Here is a 25,917-nt window from a genome sequence, read left to right as displayed (position 1 = left end):
GTCTTCTATTGCAAACTGAGTATCTCTGACTCCCAGTATTTATTGAAGGAACTACACTGCACCGTCTGTACAATAAATAAAGCTACTCACTGGAAACCTGTGTTCCAAACATGCAGTTTATTACACGTAAAGCAATGACTCACAATATGGAAATGTGGGCATTGAAGTAATCTACCGAGAAAATGTTTATGGGCAAAAGGAGCTTTAAAAGAAGTCCCTGGAAAATTCTTAGCAAAAAGTTTTAAAATGGCACTGCATCTTTCAATACAGAGTACCATGAGACTGGAATTGGGGGGGACAGAACAAATGAAATAAAGTTTCCAAACCTCTTCTAGTTAAGAACAATTTACCTTCTTCCAATTGCTAAAGGGGCATATTTAAAATGTAAACAAAATAAGTAAACGGCAATGCTTTCTTTAGTCTTGAGACTCAAGAAATTACCAAGGATGTTAATTTTTTTAAGTTATCATGTTAAGAACACATGATGGTGTTGGAAAGGTAATTGAAAAATTACTAATTATCAAGATGTCTTCATCCTCAAATGGTCACCCGGACATAGTGGGTAAGTTTTGTTTAGATAATACTTTCACAAAATGTGCTCTCAAAGTCCTTACTGGAGTCCCACCAACTGGAGCCACATCCCTCTCGAGGACTCAGAGCTGAGCTCTGGGATGGCAGGCATGTGTACGATGCCGAAAAAAACGGCAGTTCTCTCCTAGGTCCTGGGTCAGTCCAATCACTTGATCTCCATGGCGGGGCTGCTCTGCAGACTGCCCTGTGCAGGGCAGGTCACCAGGGATTCGGGTCTGGTCAGCTTTAGCCTTCTGCCAGTCTTACCGCAAAACACGCTCTCAAATTCCTAAAGTCAAGAAGTGATCATTAATGCACTTAGTTCAAAGATGTGAATGCTGCTAGTTTCAAAAGCACAAGAGGCTGAAATTAGGAGCCATGTAGTTTCTCAAAGTACAAGGTATGTGAGAAAACAGGAAAAAAAAATTTCCAATAGCAGTTATACTGCATTTTTTTTTAGATTTTCCAGAAAATTCTCAGTGTCTGAGTATGTGCCAAAAATGGCATTTTATGGTTAAATAACATAAAATATACAATTTTCATCATTTGTTAAATGTCCAAGTCAGTGGCTGTCCCTTCACACACACTGGTGAGGATCCTTGGTTAGTCAAGGAATAAGTACAGTCCCTGAGGTTGCTCTGCACACAGTGAGACCAAGAGCAACTCCCTGCAGGTGGCTAGTCTCTGCTTATCCACCCAGCTTTCCCTGCCCTGTAAAAGGTCACAGGACTGAAGTCTAGACAATGCTGGCCCCCTAAACACAGAGTTGACCTCAATGTCACCAGATAGCTACCAAGTCTGATGGCCAAGCATTGTGTGAGGGAGAGCCACTCAGGAAGGCTAGTCTAGAAGATGCAAGAAATAAGTAGTTAACCATTTCCATGAAGTTATGAGATGCAGATGTGGGAATTCCTACACGATAAGTGACCTCGAGAGGAAAGGGACCAGAGCACAGAGACCTGTGAGTGCAGAGACAGACATCGGGATGGCTGTCTACAAATGGAAGAAAATAGCTGGAAGTGTTCTAACTCACTAAAGTGGGAGGAGGCTAGGCTCAGGGCCTTCACTGTTCTATTGTTTTTGTTCATGTTTAGAAATTTAAAATATATATATATATATATATATATATATATATATATATATATATATATATGGTGTTCTAGATTCATAAATCCAGGTTTGTATATCCCTGCTTTGGTAAATATGTATAGTAAAATTTGGTGTTTTCACCACTTCCAAGTTTACCCATGGCATTAAATACTGTGTCTGTCACCAGAAGCTTCTTCCAAATGTCTCTTATTATCATTCCAAATAGCAATTCTGTCATTAACCATGGGATCCCACTGCCTGCTCTGACACACACCAGTAAGTTTCCATCTTTAGTTTGTTCTATTCAGAGACCTCACATTGGTGACTGGCTTATCTCAGCTTGTCAAGGAGTGTCCATACAGTAGGTGCCAGAATGCTGAACATTGCTATGTGTGTCCACAAAACATTCTGCTTGTCCACTCTCTGCTGATGAGCACTGGGACTGCTCAGCCAAATGTCAGTTTGATTCTGGTTTTCAATCTCTTGCTGGGTCATATGGTAATTCTGAGAATGTTCTGAGAACTACCATACTGTTCTCCAGTGGCTACACCACTTCGTATTTCACCATCAGGGCACACACAAGTGTTAAAATTTCTCCAGATCTTTCCTAACTCTGGCTATTTTCATTTTTTGTTTTGTTTTTCTGATTGATATTGAAGTGGTACCTCACTGTTTTGTTTTTGTTTTGCAGCACTGGAAATCAAACCCAGGACCTTACAAGTACTCTACCAATGAGTCACATCCTTGGTCCCAGGAGGGTGATGTCCTGAACCCAGTGCAGAAAGTCAAGGGATGTCTTGAGGGCCCACATGGGCCCATCTCTGGCTGAGCAGTATGGGAGCAGCAACTAAATGCTTCTGGGAGTAGACCTGAGAGGGTGGAGTTGAGAGGGTACTCATGCCCTGGGTTCAATCCCCAGCATACACTGGGCACTTGAAAAGGAAAGGCAGGAAGACCAGAAGTTCAAGGTCAACCTGAGCTACACAGAGTCTGAGGCCAGCCTGGGCTAGCTACATGAGCTATGAGGACTTATTTCCTAATCCTAATACAAAGAAAAAAAATATTTGCTTTAAATGCACTCATTAGAAAGAGACTGAGGGACATAAAATCTTAATTTGAGGACAGAGGAAGGATGGGTATTCAATTAATAAAAAGCAAAAATGACCAAAAAATACTAATGCATACAGAATAATCAAGGAAGCTGGAGCATAGCTCTCAACAAGGAGGGGCCCAGAATAGCCAATGGGTAAGCAGGTATAGAGCAGAACAAAGAATACAGCTATTTTGTGCAAGACACTTTATTTTTAAAACAGAGCATTGCACAGTTTTGGCCACTCAGTGACACACGGGTCATAGGTACTCGGTGGGTGGCTGACAGGTACTTCTGGTGGCATGTTCTAAAGAGGGAAAGAATCTCTACAACAGCAGCTTCCCTGGAATTTGGGAGTATTTGAGAGGTGTGACTCTACCTCTTGGCTTCCTACTGCTCCACCTGTGCCAACCATGCTCTTATGAGAATCAAGCTACAAGTTCCAACCCTGAGGCCCCTGAACATAGGCTATGCTGTAGCAAATGGACCTATATCAGCCTCAGCAAAACCTCTAGCTGTTGGGTTCGTCATCCACACTGCAGAGCCCATCCAGGGCTAGTGGCAGTCTTTTCTTCTCTGGGAAGCTGTGTTTACTGCCTGCTGTATCAGCTCCACATCGAACCCCAGTGTCAGGTGAAGTCAGTGGTAGAGAGGATTCAACTTCCCAGTGCACCAGGCAGAACCACCCCACAGGCTGCATGAATGACACCTACCTGGTATGGGCTGTACTTGGACCAGAGCATAAAGGATGAAGTTTAATGGATCACATTCTCCATCACATATACAATACAGCTTCTGGTTTATACATGGGACACTGCAGTACTGGTAGGCCAAGGGCTGCAACTATCAGTGGCAGGCACAGATCCCCAAGAGTTTTGCCATGAGGGCCTCTGAACCTCAGCACGGAAGATGGTACCCAAAATGACTGAGCGCAGTCTCTGCAAGGGGCAACTTCTCTACCCTGAGATCAAAAGGCTGAGTCTAGGATAGAAAGGATGATGGAGGGTTCTGGACTCAGAAAGGTGCACCACTGTCTAGGATAGAAAGGCTGATGGAGGGTTCTGGACTCAGGAAGGCGCACCTCTGTCTAGGATAGAAAGGATGGATGGTTCTAGACTCAGACAGGTGCACCACTGTCTAGGTTAGAAAGGCTGATGGAGGGTTCTGGACTCAGGAAGGCGCACCTCTGTCTAGGATAGAAAGGATGATGGAGGGTTCTGGACTCAGAAAGGTGCACAACTGTCTAGGTTAGAAAGGATGATGGAGGGCTGGAGAGATGGCTCAGCGGTTAAGAGCATTGCCTGTTCTTCCAAAGATCCTGAGTTCAATTCCCAGCAACCACATGGTGGCTCACAACCATCTGTAATGGGGCCTGGTGCCCTCTTCTGGACTGAAGAAAGAATACTGTATACATAATAAGCAAATAAATAAATATTTAAAAAAAAAAAGAAAAGAAAGGATGATGGAGTGTTCTGGACTCAGGAAAGGCCCGCCACTGTCTAAACAGTGAACACTGAATAGCAAAGGGCAGATACTTCACCTGCCTTGGCTGCTCAGCTCTAGGCCAGGGGAACCCCATAATTAAGAAGCTGAAAAAAAGATTCAGAGGAGTGGACCCCCAGTAGGGTGATGTCCCAGAAGCCAGTGCAGAAAGCCAAGAGATTATTCCAGGGTCCCCCAAACTCCTCTCTGGCTGAACACTGTGGGGGCAGCAATTAAAGGTTTCTGGGAGGAGACCTGAGACCTGAGAGGAGGGTGAACTTTAGAGAACTCATATGGTCTCTGAGCTAGCACTATCGAAGACAAATAACAAGGCAGTGCTAGCAGGGGACAACAGAACCAAGAAGTTCCCTAACACCAAGAAAAATATCAGCAGTTTTCATTAAATTAGGGGAGAAGGCCTGGGGCCGAGACCTATGTGTCCAGGACAGGGTCTAGGAGTACTCAAGTGAAGGTGCGACTTCATAGCAAAGAGGACCCCTCCCTTGGTAACAAGAGGAAGGCAAAGCAGATGAGCCATGGGATGGCAGTGGGGCTCAGCAGCCTTGAGTACCTTGCTGAAATCCACAGCCACAAGAAAATGTTACCAGTGACCCTGAACTGGATTCCAACCAGGGAAATAGCTGTGGAGATGGGCATTACTGGGACAAGGAGAAAAATGTAGACATTAATTGTTCTAGGTAACAGTGCCCACCAATGTTCCACACGCTAATGTTGACATGCTTTGCTTATCTAAGACAATGCACAAAAAAACAAACACTGGAGAACTAAGGTATAAAATAGCATCTGTAATTCACTACCAAATCATTCAGACATAAGCAACCTGGGACACTGAGCAAGTATAGATTGGTTCTTATGATACTATGTCTGAAATTACTTTATAATTAAGAAATCATCACCATTAACCCAAATCAAGAAGGGGACATTCCATAGGCCACTGGCCAGATCTCTTCAAACCCCAATGCTACTAAGAATAGGGGTAGGTGAGATTTTAGTTGCTTGGTCTGAAGGGCAAGGCAGAATCAGTTTATGAGCCATGGCTGGATAATGAGGTGAGAGGGAGAAACAGAATGAACAAAACAAAAACTCCAAGTCAGGAGATGATGATATGCTGATGAAACCCAGCACTTGGGAGGCAGAGGCAAGCAATCTCTGAATTTGAAGTCAGCCTGATCTACAGAGTAAGTTCCAGGACAGCCAGGGCTACACAGAGAAACCCTGTCTTGAAAAACTTTAAAGAATCCTGACAGAAATTTAAGACACCACCACCAGCTTTGTAGGGATGACATGGGTAGAGATCAGTCTTTTGGAGCCTATATAGAAATCTTTCTAGAGGAAGATACAAACCTGTAACTGTCTCTTGGGGGGGAGGGGAGAGGAGGCTCAGTGGTTAAGAGCACTGGCTGTTCTTCCACAGGACCCAGGTTCAATTCTCAGCACCAATATGGCTGTTCCCAAACATATTAACTTCAATCCCAGGGGATCCAATGCTCTCTCTTGGCCTCCATGGGCACCACGCTCACACATGGTTCACAGACATACATACAGGCAAAACACTTCTACATATAAAATTAAAAATGTTTTTAATTAAATGTGTGCATGGATGAAGTACTAGCATATCAGCTGAGAGGTTAGGTGATGGCCACACATGTATTCCTGGTTCTACACGTGCTGGCTAGAACACTGCTATGTAACGGTCATCTACCTATATCATACTCTCTTCTGCCAATACTGCTGTATCTCCATCAGGGACTGGCCAGCTCAGCATGCGAAAGCTCAGCATGCCCATCCAAAGATGGGCTGTGAGCCATCCCTGCACCTTCCAACTGTGCCCCACACTTAGTACACCACAGCAATGCTGAGTTGGGGCCATTCCCTCCACTGCTTTCTGAGTGAGTCTATTTCCTGGGCTATAGCTGCAGCCTCCTCAATAGCAAGTAACGAATATAAAACGTGCTGTGACCATGTATCTCCCAGCCAAAGTCCATTCAGGGGTTCTGATTCTCAGGAAGGTCCCATAACCACTGCCCACTCTGGGCAGACAATCGTGTGCCCCCTCCAGCCCCAGCAGTGAGGCTGCAGACACTGCTCTCAGTCATGGTATGTGTGTGGCACCTCCACTTGACAATGTGTGGAACTGCAGCTCCCAGCCTCTACATTCTGACTCAAATCCAAAGCTCCTCTGCAGCCCACTGGCCCCGAGGGGCTTCTATCCTACGCAGAAACTGACTCCACTCATTATCTGCTGTGCCCTTTCTCCCTGGGAACCAGCAGGGCTGTCGTCTTCACCAGGTCCCTAGAATCTGCAGCAGGAGCCTGTTACATTAGGACAGATCTGAATGAAATGGATACTAACAAAATTTGGGTGGTGGGGGGGAACATTTAAAATCTCATTACTGAATCCTAAAGAACAAGAATATACATGCAAATAAGAGGGGGAAAGTTACTATCGAATAATCAAACCTGAATATGTTTAGGCCAATGATAGCCCAATAATATGGCCCAGAAATCATTTATAAATTCAGTGAGACAGAATTTCAAAAATAGCCTAGAAATGTAATAGTCTCCCCAGGGAAAAGGACATCAATTGGTTATCCAATACCAAATGGCCAGCCCTGAAAATATATATATAAATAACATTATGCAGATTAAGCAAGTTATAATCTTAGAAATGTATATATTATACATATACTTATATGCATGTAACCATTAACAAATAAAAGAGGCCATGAATTTGAAAGAGAGCAAGGAGGGATATATAGGAGGGTTTAGAAGGAAAGGTAAGGGGGAAATGATAACCTCAAAAGGGGGTATTATAACCTCAAAAAGAAAATAAAAAAAATTAGTTTTAAAAGCCTCATCTTTTTAGTATATTATAAAAATTTTATTTTAAACACTTTTTTGAACTGGACTATATCGATAATTCACCACGAATAGGTACACAGAGGCAAAGACTAAATCTTTTTAACAAATAGTAAAGCTTTATTTTAAGACAGACCAGTGGTCTATTCTACAAACAATGTTACCAATAACCATAACGATCCAATTAGAGTAAACAGCAGCACTCTAAGTCACTCCAGGTGTACTTAGAGACAGTTCACAATGCTGCATTACACCAGTGTAAACGCCACTCGGACACAGATGCTAGAAAGGATGGCAAGGTCCAGTCCAGTGTGACGGGGTCCTGGGCAGGCTCTCGCAAGACCTTTGCCAAGGCTTTGCTGTACCACCTGAACCCATCCCCCAGCACACTCCTGCTGGGCTCCGCAGAACATGGGTCCAAAATCAGTACCCAGGTGTGACGGCTATTTTTTTTTTAAGATTTATTTATTTATTATGTATACAGTGTTCTGCCTGCAATCAGAAAAGGGCACCAGGTCTCACTACAGATGGTTGTGAGCCATTATCTGGTTGCTGGGAATTGAACTCAGGACCTCTGGAAGAACAGCTAGTGATCCTAACCACTGAGCCATCTCTCCAGTTCCTGTGACGGTTATTCTTGATTGTCAACTTGACTACATCTGTAATTAACTAAACCGAAGCAGCTGGGTACACCTGTGAAGGATTTTTTTCTTAAATCATTCAATATGGGAAGACCCACTTTTAATGTGGATCTTCTGCGGTGAGAAGGGACACCTTTAATCTAGACCACACCTCTGCTGGCAGCCTATACAAAGGACACTGGAGAAGGAAGCTCGAGCTCTTCACCTGCTTGCTTTTACTCTTGCTGACAAGTCCATTTCTTCACTGGCATTACAGCCTACTTGTTTGGGATGTCAGTGTGTACTGAAGACCAGCTGAGACCTCATGGACTGAACGACTACTGGATTCTTGGACCTTCCACTGGGAGACAGCTATTGTTGTACTAGCTGGACCATAGACGGTAGGCCATTCTAATACATCCCCTTTATAGCTAGCTTTAGTGTGTGTGTGTGTGTGTGTGTGTGTGTGTGTGTGTGTGTGTGTAGACTCATTCTATCAGTTCTGTGCCTCTAGAAAACCCTGACTATTACAGATTTTGATGTCAAAAGTGGTTCTAGAGCAACAGAAGTATAAGGATGAATTTTTAAAGTATCTGGAAATCTGGAATATGTTTTCCAATTTGTCAACACTTACAGTTACTGAAGCCTCTTCTGGAAATTTGGAGAGTACTGAAAGTCCATCATGTGAATTATTTTGAAAACTTAAGGAGACAAATGCATTTGATTATTCTGATTCACCAATTGGGAGAGGTACCAGATTTGCGGAAAATAAGGAAAATGGTGATGGTGGTTGGTTGTTCCTAGCCTCTCTGGATAAACTGACAAAGAAAAAGAATGAGCTCCGTGACAAAATTAACCAACTGCTAGCATCTCAGAATACAGTGAGAGACAAGGAACTCAGTGAGAGAATTGACCGGCTCCAGACGTGCATAAACAACCTATAGGTTTCTAAGGTGCCCAGAAGGGACTCTTCTCTAGCAGTCACAGAACTTAAGATGTGGAAAACCAACTGAAGCCCTTATTATAAGGTTGGCTGAATTTCAGAGAAAATCAAATCCCAACCTCAGACAGTGTCAGTGTTTAGAGGGTATTAAGTGGTAAAGAATAGAATCCTGTAACTTGGAATGGTGATTTGTGGGAGGACCCTATTGAAGCTGAGAACTCTGAGCCTTCAGATTCTCAAGGGTTTTTATCTCATTTGAGGAAGTAGTTTCTCCACCCTCTGCAGAAGATGAGCATACACCCCTACCCCCTGACATATTGTCTTTTCCACCTTTGACTAAGGAAATTAATCCTTCATCGTCTGCTAAACCAACAGTAACTTTTTCTGAAGGAAATGCCAGGCAAGGTAATACTGATGTCCCCCAGGGCCCACCAATAGGTGCCTCTAGATCTATAACCAGACTGAAGGCTAAGGCCCTTAGTGGGGAGGTAGAGAGTGTAGTCCATGAGAAGGTACACTACACTACTAGTGAGTTTCCTAGTTCATTCAAGCAGAAGTCTGGGGATATCTGGGGATATGGGGAAATGGAACTAAGGGTGTGGTATAATGGTGGAAGAAATATGAAACTGGATCAGGCTGAGTTGATTGATATGGGCCCTCTGAGTGAAGAGTCTAGGTTTAATAGGGAAGCTCACACAATTAAAAAAAAGAAGAAAAAAAGGTGCTAGGTGGTGGTGGCACATGCCTTTAATCCCAGCACAGAGGCAGGTGGATCTCTATGAGTTTGAGAACAGCCTGGTCTACATAGGGAGTTCCAGGACAGGCTTCAAAGCTACACAGAGAAACCCTGTCTCAAAAAAACCAAGAGAATATCAGTTGCTATCATATTTGAGATACTAAAAGGATGTCCCTCAAGGAACATTGTCACCTATTCTAAATTTATAATGCATTGTGGTTTTATGAGGATAAATTATATCAGGCTAGGCATAATTATGACCTGGTTAAATATATGATGCACTTGCAATTATACTTGGGAATAGTTATATCATGTTAGGTGTAATTATGACCTGGTTGTTTTCATTTGGAAATTAAGCATGACACAATGAAATATGGTTGTGTGTCAAGCTGACAAGAGGAGGATCTGTGATGGCTATTCTTGGTTGTCAACCTGACTACATTTGGAATTAAGTAAAACCCAAGCAGATGGGTACACCTGTGAAGGATTTTTTTTTTTAAACTCAACCTACTTTGAATCTGAATCTTTTGAGGTGGGAAGATCCACCTTTAATGTGGGTCACCGCCTGCTGGCAGTCTATAGAAAGGACATGAAAGAAGAAATTGTGCTCTTTGCCTGCTTGCTGTTGCTGAGAAGGAAATCCATTTCTTCCCTGACATTAGAGTCTATTTCTTCAGGAGTCCAGCATGTACTGAAGATCCTTGGAAGATTCTGTCTTCCATTGGTAGACAGCTATTGTTGGATTAGCTGGACCACAGCCTGTATGGTGGTTTGAAAGAAAATGGCCCCCAAAGGGAGTAGCACTATTAGGAGGTGGCCTTGTTGGAGGAAGTGTGTCACTATGGGAGTGGGCTTTGAGGTCTCTTACTCAAGCTTCCCTCAGTATGACAGTTGATTTTCCTGCTGCCTGCAAGATACGGACTCTCCGCTATTCCTCCAGCACCATGTCTACCTGCATGCCGCCATGCTCCCTGCCATGATGATAATGAACTGAACCTCTGAAACTGTAAGTGAGCGCCCTCAATTAAATGTTTTCCTTATAAGAGTTGTGTGGTCATGGTGTCTCTTCACAGACATAAAACCCTAAGACAACCTGTAAGTCATTCTAATGAATTTCCCTTTCACTCTTTCAGTTCTGCTCCTAGAGAGAACCCTAATACACCAGGACTTCACTATCCCTCAAGGACAAAGGCCATACAGAGGTGTGACCACCAGAATTCTGAGGTCAACACCTAGTACAGGAGTGTCCCAAGCCCAGCACAGAACCCACCCACAATTGCTCCCTTTCTTCCACTAGTCCATCCCAGGACTAAGACAACTCCCAAACCAAGCATCAGCCCTTGCAGAACCAAGAGGACTGGCCAGCTACTACAGTCCACGTGTAGAAAGAAAGAAAGGAACAAAGTGTCAGCAGTCCCCAGGGAACAGGAAGTGTGTGAGCATCAAAGGCTCAGCCTGCACTGTTTACACACACCACAGAAATCTAATAATTTTCCTTTCAACCCACCTGAAGGCAGAAGTCCAGACTACTGATTTGACATTTATCTGCTTCTTGTACCCCCACCTCAATTTTTGATATTCTTACTTTAATTTCTTTCAAAGCTTTCATTTTCTCCCCTCCCCAGGTCTTAACAAACACTGGGCTTGTACCCGACCACTGAACTATACCTGCTATCACTACCAGGTAATAAGAGGAAAATATCATGTCCTGAACGCCATTCAGACCCAACACAACATACTGAACATAACAAGTACTCAATTCGGAATCCGACAATTGGTACTTGACAGTCATCCATATTTCATAAACAAATCTGGGCTATGACTATGACTTTAGTAAGTGACATCAACAGGCAGAACTCTCTTCATTCTGGACTTCATATCTGACCTCAGAGTCCAGGATACCCAGAGCAGTCTTGGAAGAAGGGATCAGAGGCAACACTGACAACTACAACAGAAAATTCTCAAGTTTCTGCCCCCTTTTCAGTCACCAAATCAAGAAGATGCCCATCTTCACTGAGCACAATTTAGGAACACTGAAGTCTACTTCATGAATACTCACCTTTTTAAGAGAATCCCCATGTCTTTCCTGAATGTACTTCAGGAACGCTGTGGTCCACTGAAGGGTTGTTGCTTTATCTGTCTCTGCATTGCAGAACGGAACTAAAAGATTCAGCTCATCACAGCAAATGCGGATTCTGCGCCTGCAGTCAAAATCCACAGTAATCACACAGGACGGCTGGTGAAGTACAGGAGCAACAGAGTTGCTCATTCAAAGAAAGCGGAATACACAGAGCGGACCCTGAAAGCTAGGAGGTGTGTCCCACCTGGAAGCCTTGGGTAAGCTAGTGGGCACTTTGCACTGAGTGCCTGTCTCCAGAGGCCATTGCTGCCCATGGCCACCGGAGAACCTGTAGTGGCCCAGCAGTCTCCAGATCCCTACACCTTCTCTATTTACTTTTCATGGGTCAGCTCTCCATACCAGGGATAGCTGCAAATCCCTGAACTCAAGAACAAAATTTCTGGGCAAATATTTTTGTTGTTGTTGTTGTTCATTGTTTTCTCTTTTTCCGCACTGAACTCCAGAGTCAGCCCCAAACTGTTATTTAGGAACCATGACTTGCTTTCCACATACAGAAAAACGTGCTCAGGCACAAGCACAGCTTCCAGACTGAGGGGCGTATGAGACACACCTCTAATAAAGCATCTCAGAGACTGAGGTAGAATTATCATAAATTCGAGGTCAGTCTGGGCTGTGTAATGAGACCCTATCTCATAAAAACAAACTTGGCCGTTTTTAGAGAATTTAGGGCTAGGTCTGGGGATAACTCAGAGGTAGAGTGCTTGCCTATTATTCCATCACCAGCACTGAAAAAAAAAAATCTTCTTGAGAGAATTAAGCACACCTGCTTTAAGCTTTACACATCACATCCAACATAAGCAAAGCCCTCACTGTGCCGACACAAAGTTTCACAGCAAGGCACACACCACACATTTTCACACCCACACCTAAAGTCAAATGGCAGCTAGCGCTTTCTGCATGTGCTCTAATTTCTAGTCGAGAGTCTAAACTCCTTCCCTATCAGCTCAAGTAGTTCTGACTCAAGTCTGTGCTATAGGTAGCAACCATAGTCTATAAGTGAGAAATTCAAGAAGCACGGAACTCACTGGAAGCCATTAAACCAGGAGGTATTGAGAATTCCACAGAGCAGCAATCACAATCAGGTGAGCAGTACTCCATTTACAATTCACAGTAGACTAAACAAGTCCCTCAGGTACACCATGACTGTGTACAGGTATAAGAAAATGTATTGGCTACAGAGGGAAACCCTGCCTCAAAAAAAAGAGAATGCCTTTTAATCCTAGCATTCAGGAGAGACAGGCAGATCTCTGAGTTCAAGGCCAGCCGGACCTACAGAACAAGTTCCAGGACAGGCTCCAAAGCTACAGAAAAACTCTGTCTTGAAAAACCAAACAAGAGAGAGAGAGAGAGAGAGAGAGAGAGAGAGAGAGAGAGAGAGAGAGAATGAGAATGAATGCAATGGGGCTGGAGAGATGGCTCAGTAGTAAAAAAACATGTTTTCTTTAATGATGTTTTCTTTTTTTTAATTTATTTATTTATTATGTTTACAATATTCTGTCTGTGTGTATGCCTGAAGGCCAGAAGAGGACACCAGACCTCATTACAGATGGTTGTGAGACACCATGTGGTTGCTGGGAATTGAACTCAGGACCTTTGGAAGAGCAGGCAGTGCTCTTAACTGCTGAGCCATCTCTCCAGTCCCCACCCCTAAAAGCATGCTTTGCTTTTGCAGAAGACCCAAATTCAATAACCAGCACCCACATGGTGGCTCCCAACCATCTGTAACTCCAGTTCCAGGGATCTTCTGACACAGCAGTCACTGAGCACACACTTAAGCAAAATACTCATAAACAAAGAATAACACAGCTGGAGAGAAGGCCCAGTGGCTAGCTGCTCTTCCAGAGGACATAGATTCAATTCCTAGCATCCACATGGTGGCTCACAATCATCTGTAACTCTAGGCTTAGAACCCAATGCCTTCTTCTGGCATCCAGAGGCACACAAGTAATGAAAAAACATAATTTGTTTTGATAAAATGAAGAAGAAATCCCAGAACTTGGGAAACAGAGGTAGGCAGATCTCCATGAGTTTGAGGTCAGTCTGGCCTTAAAAAAAAAAAAAAGGAAGGAAGGAATGAAGGAAGGAAGATAGATATCTACTTAGTTTTAACACATCCCTCTAAAAAGCAATATATCACCTTGGCTTATTAAATAATAGAACTTCAATACACAATACTATTTCATTAAATACTATTATTCCTGAGCGGAAAACATACACGCAATACTCATAAATGACCAAATTGATTATTACTATTAAATAATGTAATAAAAACCCAATTTCAATACAGAAAAATTACCCTCTTATATTACCTAGAGGAGCACATATAAAATCCACAGGCAAACTCATTTCAGTAACAGTTCTAACCTCCTCTTTCCCAACATTGTTTTTTCTTTTTCCTCCCTGTTCTTCTTCTTCTTCTTCCTCTCTCTCTCTCTCTCTCTCTCTCTCTCTCTCTGGATGTAGGTTCTTGCTATTCAAGACTAATCTATAATTCACTGTATATCCCAGACTGTCCTCAACTGGAAGCAATCCTCCTACCTCAGCCTCCTGAATACAGCAATCACAAATGTATGCCATATACCTGGCTTCCCCAAATAAAACAGAAGCCTACGAAGTTACATACTGTGCAGTTAACCTGAAGACCTTTCCTCTACTTAAGGACCTGCTGACAAATGACCTTCTAGTATCTGGAAACTTGGGCTTGGGGAGATTAGTGAATAATAGCCCACAGGACCTCAACTCTGCAAGCAACATGGCTCACAATGGGAGCCTGGTATTTAGAGTGTGCCTGATAAATAGTCATGTGATGGGCACCAACACAGTCTCTTAGCCTCTGATGAGTCCTCCTGTTTGGTGGCACCTCGTTAGTGCCCTGGGACCACAACACTGGAGTCATCAATTAGGAGGTCCTATGTACCGTTCTGGGAGAAGACACCGGGGACTGTGCTCCCTAGGTCTTCCCACACACCTTGGGTCATTTTGCCTTGTACCCTGCCACTGTAGTCAGTCAGAGCATGAGTTCACCAGAGATCACTGAGTCTCGAGGACTCCTAAGCCTCCAGACAGAGGATGAACTATCATACAAAGAGCCAGCACACCTACAACTGCATGGGCATGGGTGGAGGCCATGGTCCATCACTGTATTATTACCTTCTATCTCTTTCCATTCGGTTGTGCCTCTCCCGACGCTGAGACCTTCCTCCCTGGGGTCCGCTTTGCGTCTGCTCCCCCAGGTTTGACTGTGAGGACTCAGAAGACTGCCAGGTGCCCTGTGAAGCTGTAGAACCGTCGCCCACATTCTGAATCTCTCCAAGGGCTCTTCGCTCCACACTTGTGTCCAACTGGCGGATTCTACTCCGATTCCTCTTATTGATTGCTTGTTTACATAGCGCTTCTTCTTTGCAAAAGAAGAAAAAAGCCGTCATTTAGTACTTTTATTCTTTTGTTTTTCAAAACAGGGTTTCTCTGTAGCTTTGGAGCCTGTCCTGGAGCTCACTCTGTAGACCTGGTTAGGCTTGAACTCACAGAGATCCGCCCGCCTCTGCCTCCCAAGTGCTGGGATTAAGGTATGAGCCATCACCGCCTGACTAGTTTTTTATTCTTTTTTTTAATATTTATTTATTTTTTATTATGTATACAATATTCTGTCTGTGTGTACGCCTGCAGGCCAGAAGAGGGCACCAGACCCCATTACAGATGGTTGTGAGCCACCATGTGGTTGCTGGGAATTGAACTCAGGACCTTTGGAAGAGCAGGCAGTGCTCTTAACCTCTGAGCCATCTCTCCAGCCCCCCTAGTTTTTTATTCTTAACTCATTCCCATTAATGTGGAATATCTTTGTTGCCTTTTTTTTTTTTCTGAGAAAGAGCCTCATAAAACCCAGTATTGCCTTAACTCACAATGTAGCTGAGGATGCCTGTGAATTTCTGACCCTCCAAAGTGCTGGGACTAAGGTGTGCATCACGATGGGTTATTTTTCTTTTCTCTTTTGACTGCGTGTGCCTGTGCACTCATCCATGCATACGCATGTTTTGCATTTCACTCCAAGATTCTAACACTATCAAGTAGGAATTAAAGAAACAAGGAGCTATGAAGACAGACTTTGGGCACTAAGCACTGAGCTCTAACCCTACAGCACGATTAAATTACCCCCTTCTGACTGGGTGGGTAGTGGTATACGCCTTTAATCCCAGCAGAGGCAGGTGCATCTCTGAATTCAAGAACGGTCTGGTCTACAGAGTGAGTTCCAGGACAGCCAGGGTTACACAGAGAAACCCTGTCCCAAACAACGACAAAAAAGTCAACCCACAAACCAAACCAAACCAAATCACCCCACCCCTTCTGAGTGCTATGCAACCAACACAATTAGGTCAGCTGCTCCCTTTTTCATGGAGCTACAGGGAGCTCAGGGCCTTAAGTCTTCTAGCACCGACCTACACTGAACTAAACACCCCATTCCTCCCTTTTAATCAACAGTTGTTACTACCCATGAATAGAGAAACTAAGACATTGTTTTCTTTTTCTAGAATTTGGGATGAAAATATTTTTTCTTCATATTCATTCTAATGAGTATGAAATTGTAATATGAAAATTGATACTTTACCATACGTGAGAATAAAACTTAAGTGGTTCAGTTAAATATGTTTTCTTGTTAAAGTGATTCCACAAAAAAAGCAAAGAAAACAACCAGATTTTGCACTTTATTGTGCACATATTGTACACATAGAAACTCGTCAACTTCAATCAGACAAAGAGTGAGCTGGTGATGTGTTCTCCCACTTGTCACAAAAGGTAAACCGTCCTTGACACCAACTCTGGACAATACTTAAGAGAGACAGAGGAAGTAATTCAAAAGTTCTGGAGCTTTCTTCCTTAGCCTGAGCAGTGGGCACAGGCCCATCTTAGCTTTCACCTATATTCACACAAGAGCTTTTACATCAAAGTACTGACAACAATACTGAGGGCTGACAGGAAGCAGCAGTGTCCAGCTCATCCTGCCTCAGCAGTTCCGAAAGCTTCAGGAGCAGTAGTTACTATCTCTTCTTGCTGCTGCCTGAGGATCTGGATGTAGAACTCCCAGCTACTTCTTCAGCACCATGTCTGCCTGCATGCTGCCATGCCCCCTATCAAAATGATAAAGGACTAACCCTCTGAAACTGTATGTAATTCTGGCTGACCTGGAACACATTATATAAACCAGGATGATGTCGGCATCACAGAGATCTGCCTGCCTCTGCTTCCCAAACCCTAGGATTGAAGCTGTGTGTTGGTCAGAAGCGAGCACCCATTGGGAGCGGTGGGCAACAGCAGCAGCAGCTTCCAGCAGTGGCTTACAGAAGCTATCGTAAGATGTTCCTCTGGAAAAGGGCACCTGTGCCCCAGCTAGCATCCACTGCCATTCTCGATATGAGATACCCCGCTGCTGCAGTGGCCACCAGAACCTCAGCCCCACCTACATCTAGAGGAACAATCACCAGAACCGTGACCCCGCCTCTGCCTACATCTCAAGGAGTGACCACCAGAGCCTTGGGCCTGTGTGCACCTAGAGAAATGATCGCTGGAGGCTCTGCTCTGTCTGCACCGGAAGGAGTGTTCAATGGAGCCACAGTCCCCAACAACACCAACTGGAGGAAGAGGGACCTTCTGAAGCACAGGCTTCACCTATACCAACTAAAGCAAGAGAGGGGTAGATAATAAGGTAAGAATACACTCAACAACATAAAGAGCGATACGGCACTACCAGACACTAGTGGCTCCACAACAGCAAGACCTGAACACCCCAACACAGAAGCAGCAGAAGAAAACAACCTTAAAAATAACCTTATGAAGATGATTAAGGCCCTTAAAGAGGAAATAAAAAATTCCCTTAAAGGGGAAGAAAACACAAACAAAAAAAATTGGAAGAAATCAACAAATCCCTTAAAGAAAACCAAGAAAAAGCAATCAAACAGGTGAAGAAAACAATTCAAGACTTGAAAACTGAAATAGAGGCAATAAAGAAAACACAAACCAAGAGAATTCTGGAAATGGAAAATTTGGGTACATGATCAGGAACCACAAATGCAAGCATAAACAACAGAATCCAAGAGATAGACGAGAGAATCTCAGGCACTGAAGATAAGATAGAGGAAACAGATTCATCGGTCAAAGAAAACGTTAAATCCAACAAATCCTTAACAAAAACTAGTCAGGAAATCTGGGACACCATGAAAAGACCAAACCTAAGAATAATAGGGCTAGACAAAAGAGAAATCCAACTCAAAGGCACAGAAAATACATTCAACAAAATCAAAGAAAACTTTCCCAGCCTAAAGAGCATGCCTGTGAAAGTGCAAGAAGCTTACAGAACACCAAATAGAATGAGCCAAAAAAGTCCCCTTGCCACTTAATAATCAAAACACTCAACAAATAGAATAAAGAATCTTAAAAGCTGCAAAGGAAAAAGGCCAAGTAACATATAAAGACAGACCTATCAAAATCACACTCAGTTTCTCAATGGAAACAATGAAAGCCAGAAGGTCCTGGACAGGCATTATGAAGACACTAAGAGACTACAAACGCCAGCCCAGACTATACTATATCCAGCAAAACTTTCAATCACCATAGATGGAGAAAAAAGATATTCCATGACAAAACCAGGCTTAACCAATACCTAGCCACATATCCAGCCTACAGAAAGTACTAGAAGGAAATCTCCAACCCAAGGAAGTCAGCTACATCCACAAAAAAACACAGGCAATAGATGATCTCATAGCAGCAAATCCCAAAGAAGGGAAAAGTACACACAATGGCACCACCACCACCAAAAATAAAAATAACAGGAACTAGTAATCACTGGTCATTAATATCCCTTAATATAAATGACTCAATTTGCCTAGAAAAATACACAGGCTAACAGATTGGATACAAAACAGAAACCATTCTACTTCTGCATACAAGAAACACACCTCAACCTCAAAGATATACCTCAGAGTAAAGGGTTGGGAAAAAATTTTTCAAATCAAATGGACCTAAGAAATAAGTTGGTATAGCTACCCTAATATCTAACAAAATAGACTTCAAGCTAAAATCAAAATATATAAAAGACATTTCATATTCATCACAGAAAAAATCCATCAAGAAGAAATCTCAATTCTAAACATCTATACCCCAAATACAAGCGCATCCATATTTGTTTAAAAAAATTTTAAAACTTAAATCACACATTAAACCCCACATACTAATAGTGGGAGATTTCAACACCCGACTCTCACCACTGGATAGGACTGCCAGACAGAAACTTAACAGAGAAATAAGGGAACTAACATATGTTATGACTCAAATGGACTTAACAGATAATGTTCTATAGAACATTCCATCCAAACAGAAAAGAATATACCTTCTTCTCAGCACCTCATGGAACCTTCTCAAAAATTGACCACATACTCGGTAACAGATCAAACTTCAACAGATACAAAAAAAAAAAATTGGAATAACCCCATATATCTTATCAGATTACCACGGCTTAAAGGTAAAATTCAACAGCAACACTAATTTCAGAAAGCCCACAAACACATGGAAATTAAACAAAGCTCAACTAAATCACCACTGTGTCAAGGAAGAAATAAATAAAGACTTCCAAAAGTTTAATGAAAATGACTGCACAACATACCCAGACCTATGGGACACAATAAAAGCAGTGCTAAGAGGAAAGTTCATAGCATTAAATGCCTACATAAAGAAGTTGGAAAAATCCCACACTAGTGAATTAACAGAACACCTGAAAGCTCTAGAACAAAAAGAAGTAGTCAGGAAAGAATCAAATTGAGGGCTTGAAATTAAGAAAATAGAAACAAGGAAAACAATACAAAGAATCAATGAGACAAAGAGTTGGTTCTTCGAGAAAAATCAACAAGGTTGACAAACTAGCCAAAAGGCAGAGAGGGAACATCCAAACTAACAAAATCAGAAAAAAAAAGACATAACAACAGACACTGAGGAAATTCAGAGAATCATCAGGTCATATTTCAAAAACCTGTACTACACAAAATTAGAAAAATTTAAGGAAATAGTTAATTTTCTAGATAAGTACCACATACCAAAATTAAATCAAGACCAGATAAACAAATTAAATAGATCTACAACCCATAAAGAAATAGAAACAATCATCAAAAGCCTCCTAACCAAAGAAAAAAGGGCCGGGGTCAGATGGTTTCAGTGCAGAATTCTACCAGAATTTCAAAGAAGAGCTAATACCGATACTCCTCAAATTGTTCCACACAACAGAAACAGAAGAAACACTGCCAAATTCTTTTTTTGAGGCTACAGTTACCCTAATACCCAAGCCACACAAAAATGCAACTAAGAAAGAGAATTACAGACCAATCTGCCTCATGAACATCAATGCAAAAATATTCAATAAAATACTGGCAAACTGAACCCAAGAACACATTAGAAAAATCATCTACTCTGATCAAGTAGGCTTCATTCCAGAGATGCAGGGATGGTTCAACATACAAAAATTCATCAATGTAACCCACCATATAAACAAACTGAAAGAAAAAAGCCGCATGGTCATTTCATTAAATGCTAAAATGCCTTTGACAAAATCCAACACCCCTTCAAGATAAAGGTCTTAGAGAGATCAAGGATACAAAAACCATTCCTAAATATAATAAAGGCAGTATACAGCAAGCCAACATCAAACTAAATGGAGAGAAATTCAAAGCAATTCCACTAAAATCGGGAACAAGACAAGGCTGTCCTTCCTCTCCACATGTATTCAATACAGTAGTCAGAGCCCTAGCCTGAGCAATAGTACAATGAAAGGAGATCAAGGGGATACAATTTGGAAAGGAAGAAGTCAAACTTTTGCTATTTGCTGATGATATGACAGTATACATAAGTGACCCCAAAATTCTACCAGGAACTCCTACAGCTGATAAACACTTTCAGTGATGTGGCAGGATACAAGATTAACTCAAAAAAAAAAAATCAGTAACCCTCCTATATACAGATGATAAATGGGCTGAAATCAGAGAAACATCATCCTTCACAATAGCCACAAACAACATAAAACATTTTGGGGTAACTCTAACCAAACAAGTGAAAAACCTGTATGACAAGAACTTTAAGTCTTTGAAGAACAAAACTGAAGAAGATATGAGAAAATGGAAAGATCTCCCATGCTCATGGATAGGCAGGATTACAGTAAAAATGGCCATCTTACCAGGCAGTGGTGGCGCATGCCTTTAATCCCAGCATTAAAAAAATTAAAAATAGGGAGGCAGAGGCAGGCGGATCTCTTTGAGTTCGATACCAGCCTGATCTACCAAAGTTATTTCCAGGACAGGCTCCAAAGTTACAGAGAAACCCTGTCTCGAAAAAAAAAAAATGGCAATCTTACCAAAAGCAATCTACAGATTCAATGCAATACCCATCAAAATCTAAGCACAATTCTTCACAAACCTCTAAAGAACAATACTAAATTTCATATGAAGAAACAAAAACTCACAATAGCCAAAACAACCCTATACAATAAAGGAACACCTGAAGGCATCACTATCCCTGACTTCAAGCACTATTATAAAGCTACAGTAATGAAAACAGCTTGTATTGGCATAAAAACAGACAGGTGGACCAATGGAATCGAATTGAAGGCCCTGATATTAACCCACACACCCATGAACACCTGATTTTTGACAAAGAAGCTAAAAATATGAAATGGAAAAAAGAAAGCATCTTCAACAAATGGTACTGATATAACTGGACGTCAACACGTAGAAGAATGCGAAAAGATCTGTATTTATTGCCATGCACAAAACTCAAGTACAAATGGATCAAAGACATCAACATAAATCCATCCACACTGAACCTCACAGACGAGAGTGGGAAATACCCTTGAACGCATTGGCACAGAAGACCACTTCCTGATTATAACACCAATAGCACAGACACTGAGAGCAACAGTTAATAAGCAGGACTTCCTGAAACTGAGATGCAAACGGCAGCCTACAGAATGGAAAAAGACCTTCACTAACCCCACAATGGACAGAGGACTGATCTCCAAAATATATAAAGAACTCAAGAAACTAGACATCAAACTTTCAAGTAATCCAATTAAAAAATGGGGTAGAGTTCTAAACAGAAGTTTCAAAGGATGAATCACAGACAAAATCAACACTAATGACAGCTTATGCTGAAGAGGATGTAGAGTAAGACGTACACTCCTCCATTCCTGGTGGGAATGAAAACTTGGACAGTCGCTGTGGAAATCAGTATGGCAATTTCTCAAAAAATTAGGAATCAGTCTACCTCAAGACCCAGCAATACGACTTTTGGGCATATACCCAAAAGAGGCACACTCATACCACAAGGACACCTGCTGAACTATGTTCATAACAGCATTGTTTGTAATAGCCAGAACCTGGAAACAACCTAGATGCCCCTCAACCGAAGAATGGATAAAGAAAATGTGGTTCATTTACACAATGGAGTAGTACTCAGCAATAAAAAACAATGACATCTTGAAATTTGCAGGCAAATGAATGAAATTAGAAAAAAAAAAATCATCCTGAGTGAGGTAACCCAGATCCAGAAAGACAAATATGTACTCACTCATACGTGGATACCAGACATAAAGCAAAGGATAACCAGCCTACACAGTCCACAACCCCAGAGAAGTTAGCACCCTCTTCCAGAAACAGATGGAAGCAGATGCAGAGATCCACAGCTAAGCACTGGGTGGAGCTCCCGGAGTACAAAGTGAGGGAGGAGCGATAACAGGAACAAAGGGGTCAAGACCATGATGGGAAACCCACAGAGTCAGCTGACCCGAGCTAGGGGGAGATTACTGGCTCCAGACTGACAACTGGGGAACCTGCACAGGACAGAACAAGGCCCCTGAAGGCAGGTGACAGTGGTAGGGCAGTAATAGGGCCACTGGCAGTGGGACCAGGACCTAATTCTAACACATAAACTGATGTAGTGGAACCCATTCTCTATGGAGAGATACCTTGCTCAGTCTCAGGGTGTGGGAGCATTGGTCCTGCCTCAATGAGGTGATAGGACAGACTTAGTTGACATCCCAGGAGAGGTCTTACCCTCTTTGAGGAATGGATGAGGGCGAGGGGTGGGGGAGGGGAGGGATGAGAAACTGGGAATGGTGTGTAAAAACTAAATAAAATTAGAGCTGGAGAGATGGCCCAGTGGTTAAGACTACTCTTCCAAAGGACTTGGGTTCAATTCCCAGCAACCACATGGCAGCTAACAACAGTCTGTAACTCCAGTTCTAGGGCACCCAACACCCATGGCAAAACACCAATGTATATAAAATAAGATTAAATAAATTAGAAAAAAAACTAGATAAAATTAATTAAAAAAAAAAAGAATGATAACCTTTTCCAAGGAGGGAGAGGCTGAACTGACCATCAAGGAAGCAATCTGCTGATGGCAGCTTCTTTACCCCCAGACCTCCGATCACTCAGTGGCTCTGCTAAGTCCTGCCACTGCCACGACACAGTGTTATTTCTATCTTTTTGGAGCTTTCAGCTGATTTCAGGCTCCATAATCACCCACAAAGTATGAAATAAAATAAACTACAAAGTACTTACAGGGTTACGGCACCTTGTATGTCTGTTGTTATTTTACTGTTAAGAAAAAGCTCCCAAATTTAAAGTGTCCAAATTTGAGTAAACTATGATGTTCATAACTCAGAAGGAAGTTCAAAGAAGAGATTACTGAGAATGGGAAGTGTAGAGTAAACCCCTAAGACCTCTTACACATGTATAGAAAGGTCCTCTACTGTCTGTGCCCACCAAAGCCTAAACACTCTGCAGCTACAGACTGCCAAGCGTACACACACAGCCACCACCTCATTTATCACCTACCTCCCACCTTAATCCAAACCTGCTCGGGCAAGGCTTTGTTTCTAGTACCACCTGTCTGTTTGGTGGACTCAATCTCTTGCTGGTAACAGAAAGAAAATGCTCTAGGCAGTCCAATATCCTGGTGCTTGGCAGCTTCCAGTATAGAACATGAATTACTAGAACTCTGGAAAAAATTAAGTAACAGGAATTTTATCAATACATGTAGCTGTGTCAGCTCTTTACAGAACAAGCAAACTGCACTCAACAGAATTATGCTCAGACTTCTGAAAAACTTTTTTTCTTTCTTTCTTTTTTTTTTTTTTAAGATTTTCACTGTGTATATGTGTGGGTTGTGCACATGACTGTAGGTGTTCTGGATGCCAGAGGGATCCCCTCCTAAAGCTGGATGTAACAGGCAGAACCAATCTAGGATCCAATACACTCTTAACCACTGAATCATCTCTCCAGCCCTTTCACTAGGCTTCTTAATAATGCTTAACAATACAAATATTTCAACCTTAAAAAGGTCACCAGTTCTATTTTAAAATAACAATACTGGGACAAGATGGCAGTAAAAAAAGGCTTTACCTGTGTCTGTGCAAGGTTGGTATTCCCACCAGTGGAGCAGGCACTTGTAAACAGCGGGTAGGTGAACTGCAAAGCAGTAGTGGCAGCAGCAGTTTTATTTTTCACTAAGGTCGTACATTTGTTTTGTTGCTGGTGAAGAGGAACATTCATTAATTCAGATGGATGCCGAATAAGAGTTACCAAACTGCCAAGACAAAAGAAAAACCCAGAAACCTGAAGAAGAGGTGGTGGAGAGGCTCCCAAAACACTGCCATCACCCACTCCACCACTATCAGGTCACGCTAGACTCTGCCCTGCTTCTCAAGCGGTCCTGGCCATGGCCAGTATGATCCACTGGACAGTGGTGGTGGTGGAGTTCACTCGCCTCCTCCCTGCCTGCAGCACTCCCTGACACCAAGCTCTGTCATCCTCCAAATCTGGCATGGATGGGCAAGACCAGGTCAGCCAGGGCCTGGGTGAGTGGAAAACTGCTGAGTCCGTGTCTTCAACAATTACCTGGAAGGGCACTAAGCGGGCCAGGAACTGCCACAGGTTTCAGCTTAATCTTACAACTCCTGCCTTTCCCTTCCACGGGTCCAAGTCTGCACTGGAGGCCAGAGCAGCTAGCTTTCCATGGTACTCAGAAAGGAGACAGGAGAGCAAAGGGTACAGTCCCCAGAACTCTTCCTCTCCTTTTTGGAGTGCAGCCCCAAGGTACTCCTTAGAATTGTCACTCAGCGCTTGTATGGTGTGCAGCTTTCAGAATCACCCCCAGGTGAAGTGAGGGCAGGAGGGCATAAGACCTTTCTAGCACCCAGAGTGTCTGCTGCCCCTTTGCACTGAAACCTCCCAGAGATCTTTGGGGAAAGCTGGTGTCCACGCAGCCACGGCAAGTAGCCCTGTGGATCCCGTCCAGGTATCCTCCCAGACCCAACAGGTGATCCTGCAGGAGCCCCTTCCAGATACCAGATACCACCCAGACCCTGCAGGCGCCCAGAATGAACCCTCAGACGGCACCGGCTCAGAGCCGGCCCCTCCTCCCCGCGCCCCGCACGCACTTGTTGAGCGCCACGCCCGACTCGCCGGGCTCAGCACCGCGAGGCGCAGGAGGCTCGGCTGGCATGCTGTTGAAGCGGTCCTCCAGGCGGACGCGGACGGTCGGCTTGGCCCGGGCCTCGGGCGCTCCGTCGGGCCCCGCGCCGCCCGCGCCCTCCTTGACCGCGCCGTCCGTCCGCGTCCGCGTCCCGTCAGCGCCGCCGGGCGTCTTCTCGGCGGCGCCCGCCTCGCCCAGCAGCATCATGCGCAGCTCCTGGAAGTCGACGTGGCCCAGGCACGGCGCGTCGGCCGCCAGCGGCGGGCACAGCACTGGGTACACGGGCGGCGCCGGCGCCAGCGAGCCCGCCGCGCCCGAGCCCGCGCCCGGGCCGGCCAGCAGCGCGGAGCCCAGGCGTGCCTCGAGCTCGCCGTCCGCCGCCTCCATGTGCGAGTAGAGGATGTGCTGCAGCTGCGTGTACTCCACTTCCGTCATCTCCACCAGACTCAGGTCGGTGGTCGTGAAGCTCAGTCCCGGCTCGCCCAGCGCCGCGTCCCCGCCGCCCGCGCCCTCGGGGCCCGCCTCGCCGCCCGTCGCGCCCGCCTCAGGCGGCGGCTCCCGCGGCCCCGGGCCCGACATGCCGGCGCGGCGCGGCCCAACGGCGGGGCGCGGGCGCGGGGACGGCGACGCAGACGCGGGAGGGCGGCGAGGCGGGGTCGCGGCCTCCGCAGACGACGCGCCGGCCACCGCGGGCGCGCCGTTGGGGGGAGGGAAACCGCTTAATACCACCAGATCAGTGCGCCTGCGCAGTCCCGCCCACAACGGTAACTCCACCCCCTTTTGGCCACGCCCCTCCGTTACCCGCCGCCCCCTGCCAACTGCCCGCCCGCTTGCCCCGCCCCCCCCCATGTCCTGGGGGGG

General features: G+C 44.0%; 1 protein-coding gene across 3 annotated transcripts; it reads right to left on the bottom strand.

The window, feature by feature from the left end:
* Positions 1-98: 98 nt before the first annotated feature.
* Tcfl5 (transcription factor like 5) lies at positions 99-25,635 on the bottom strand. Of its 3 annotated transcripts, none has more exons than XM_048441306.2 (6): positions 25,022-25,635; positions 23,985-24,168; positions 23,418-23,580; positions 14,701-14,947; positions 11,470-11,611; positions 99-859 (listed from the first exon to the last, which is right to left on the bottom strand). In XM_048441306.2, exons 1-6 carry the CDS (start codon positions 25,633-25,635, stop codon positions 737-739), a joined length of 1,473 nt encoding a protein of 490 aa, XP_048297263.2. In that variant the 3' UTR covers positions 99-736. The 3 variants fall into 3 exon arrangements, with proteins under 3 accessions (XP_048297263.2, XP_085553011.1, XP_087767031.1); XM_085696885.1 differs by having other exon boundaries at positions 14,701-14,944; XM_087910905.1 differs by lacking the exon at positions 99-859 and adding an exon at positions 1,868-3,409 and having other exon boundaries at positions 11,466-11,611.
* Between the last annotated feature and the right edge of the window lie 282 nt (positions 25,636-25,917).

This window comes from Myodes glareolus, chromosome 10 (genome assembly GCF_982192425.1).
Source record: "Myodes glareolus chromosome 10, mMyoGla1.1, whole genome shotgun sequence".
NCBI lineage: Eukaryota > Metazoa > Chordata > Mammalia > Rodentia > Cricetidae > Myodes > Myodes glareolus.
This window is presented reverse-complemented; position numbering and strand designations above follow the sequence as displayed.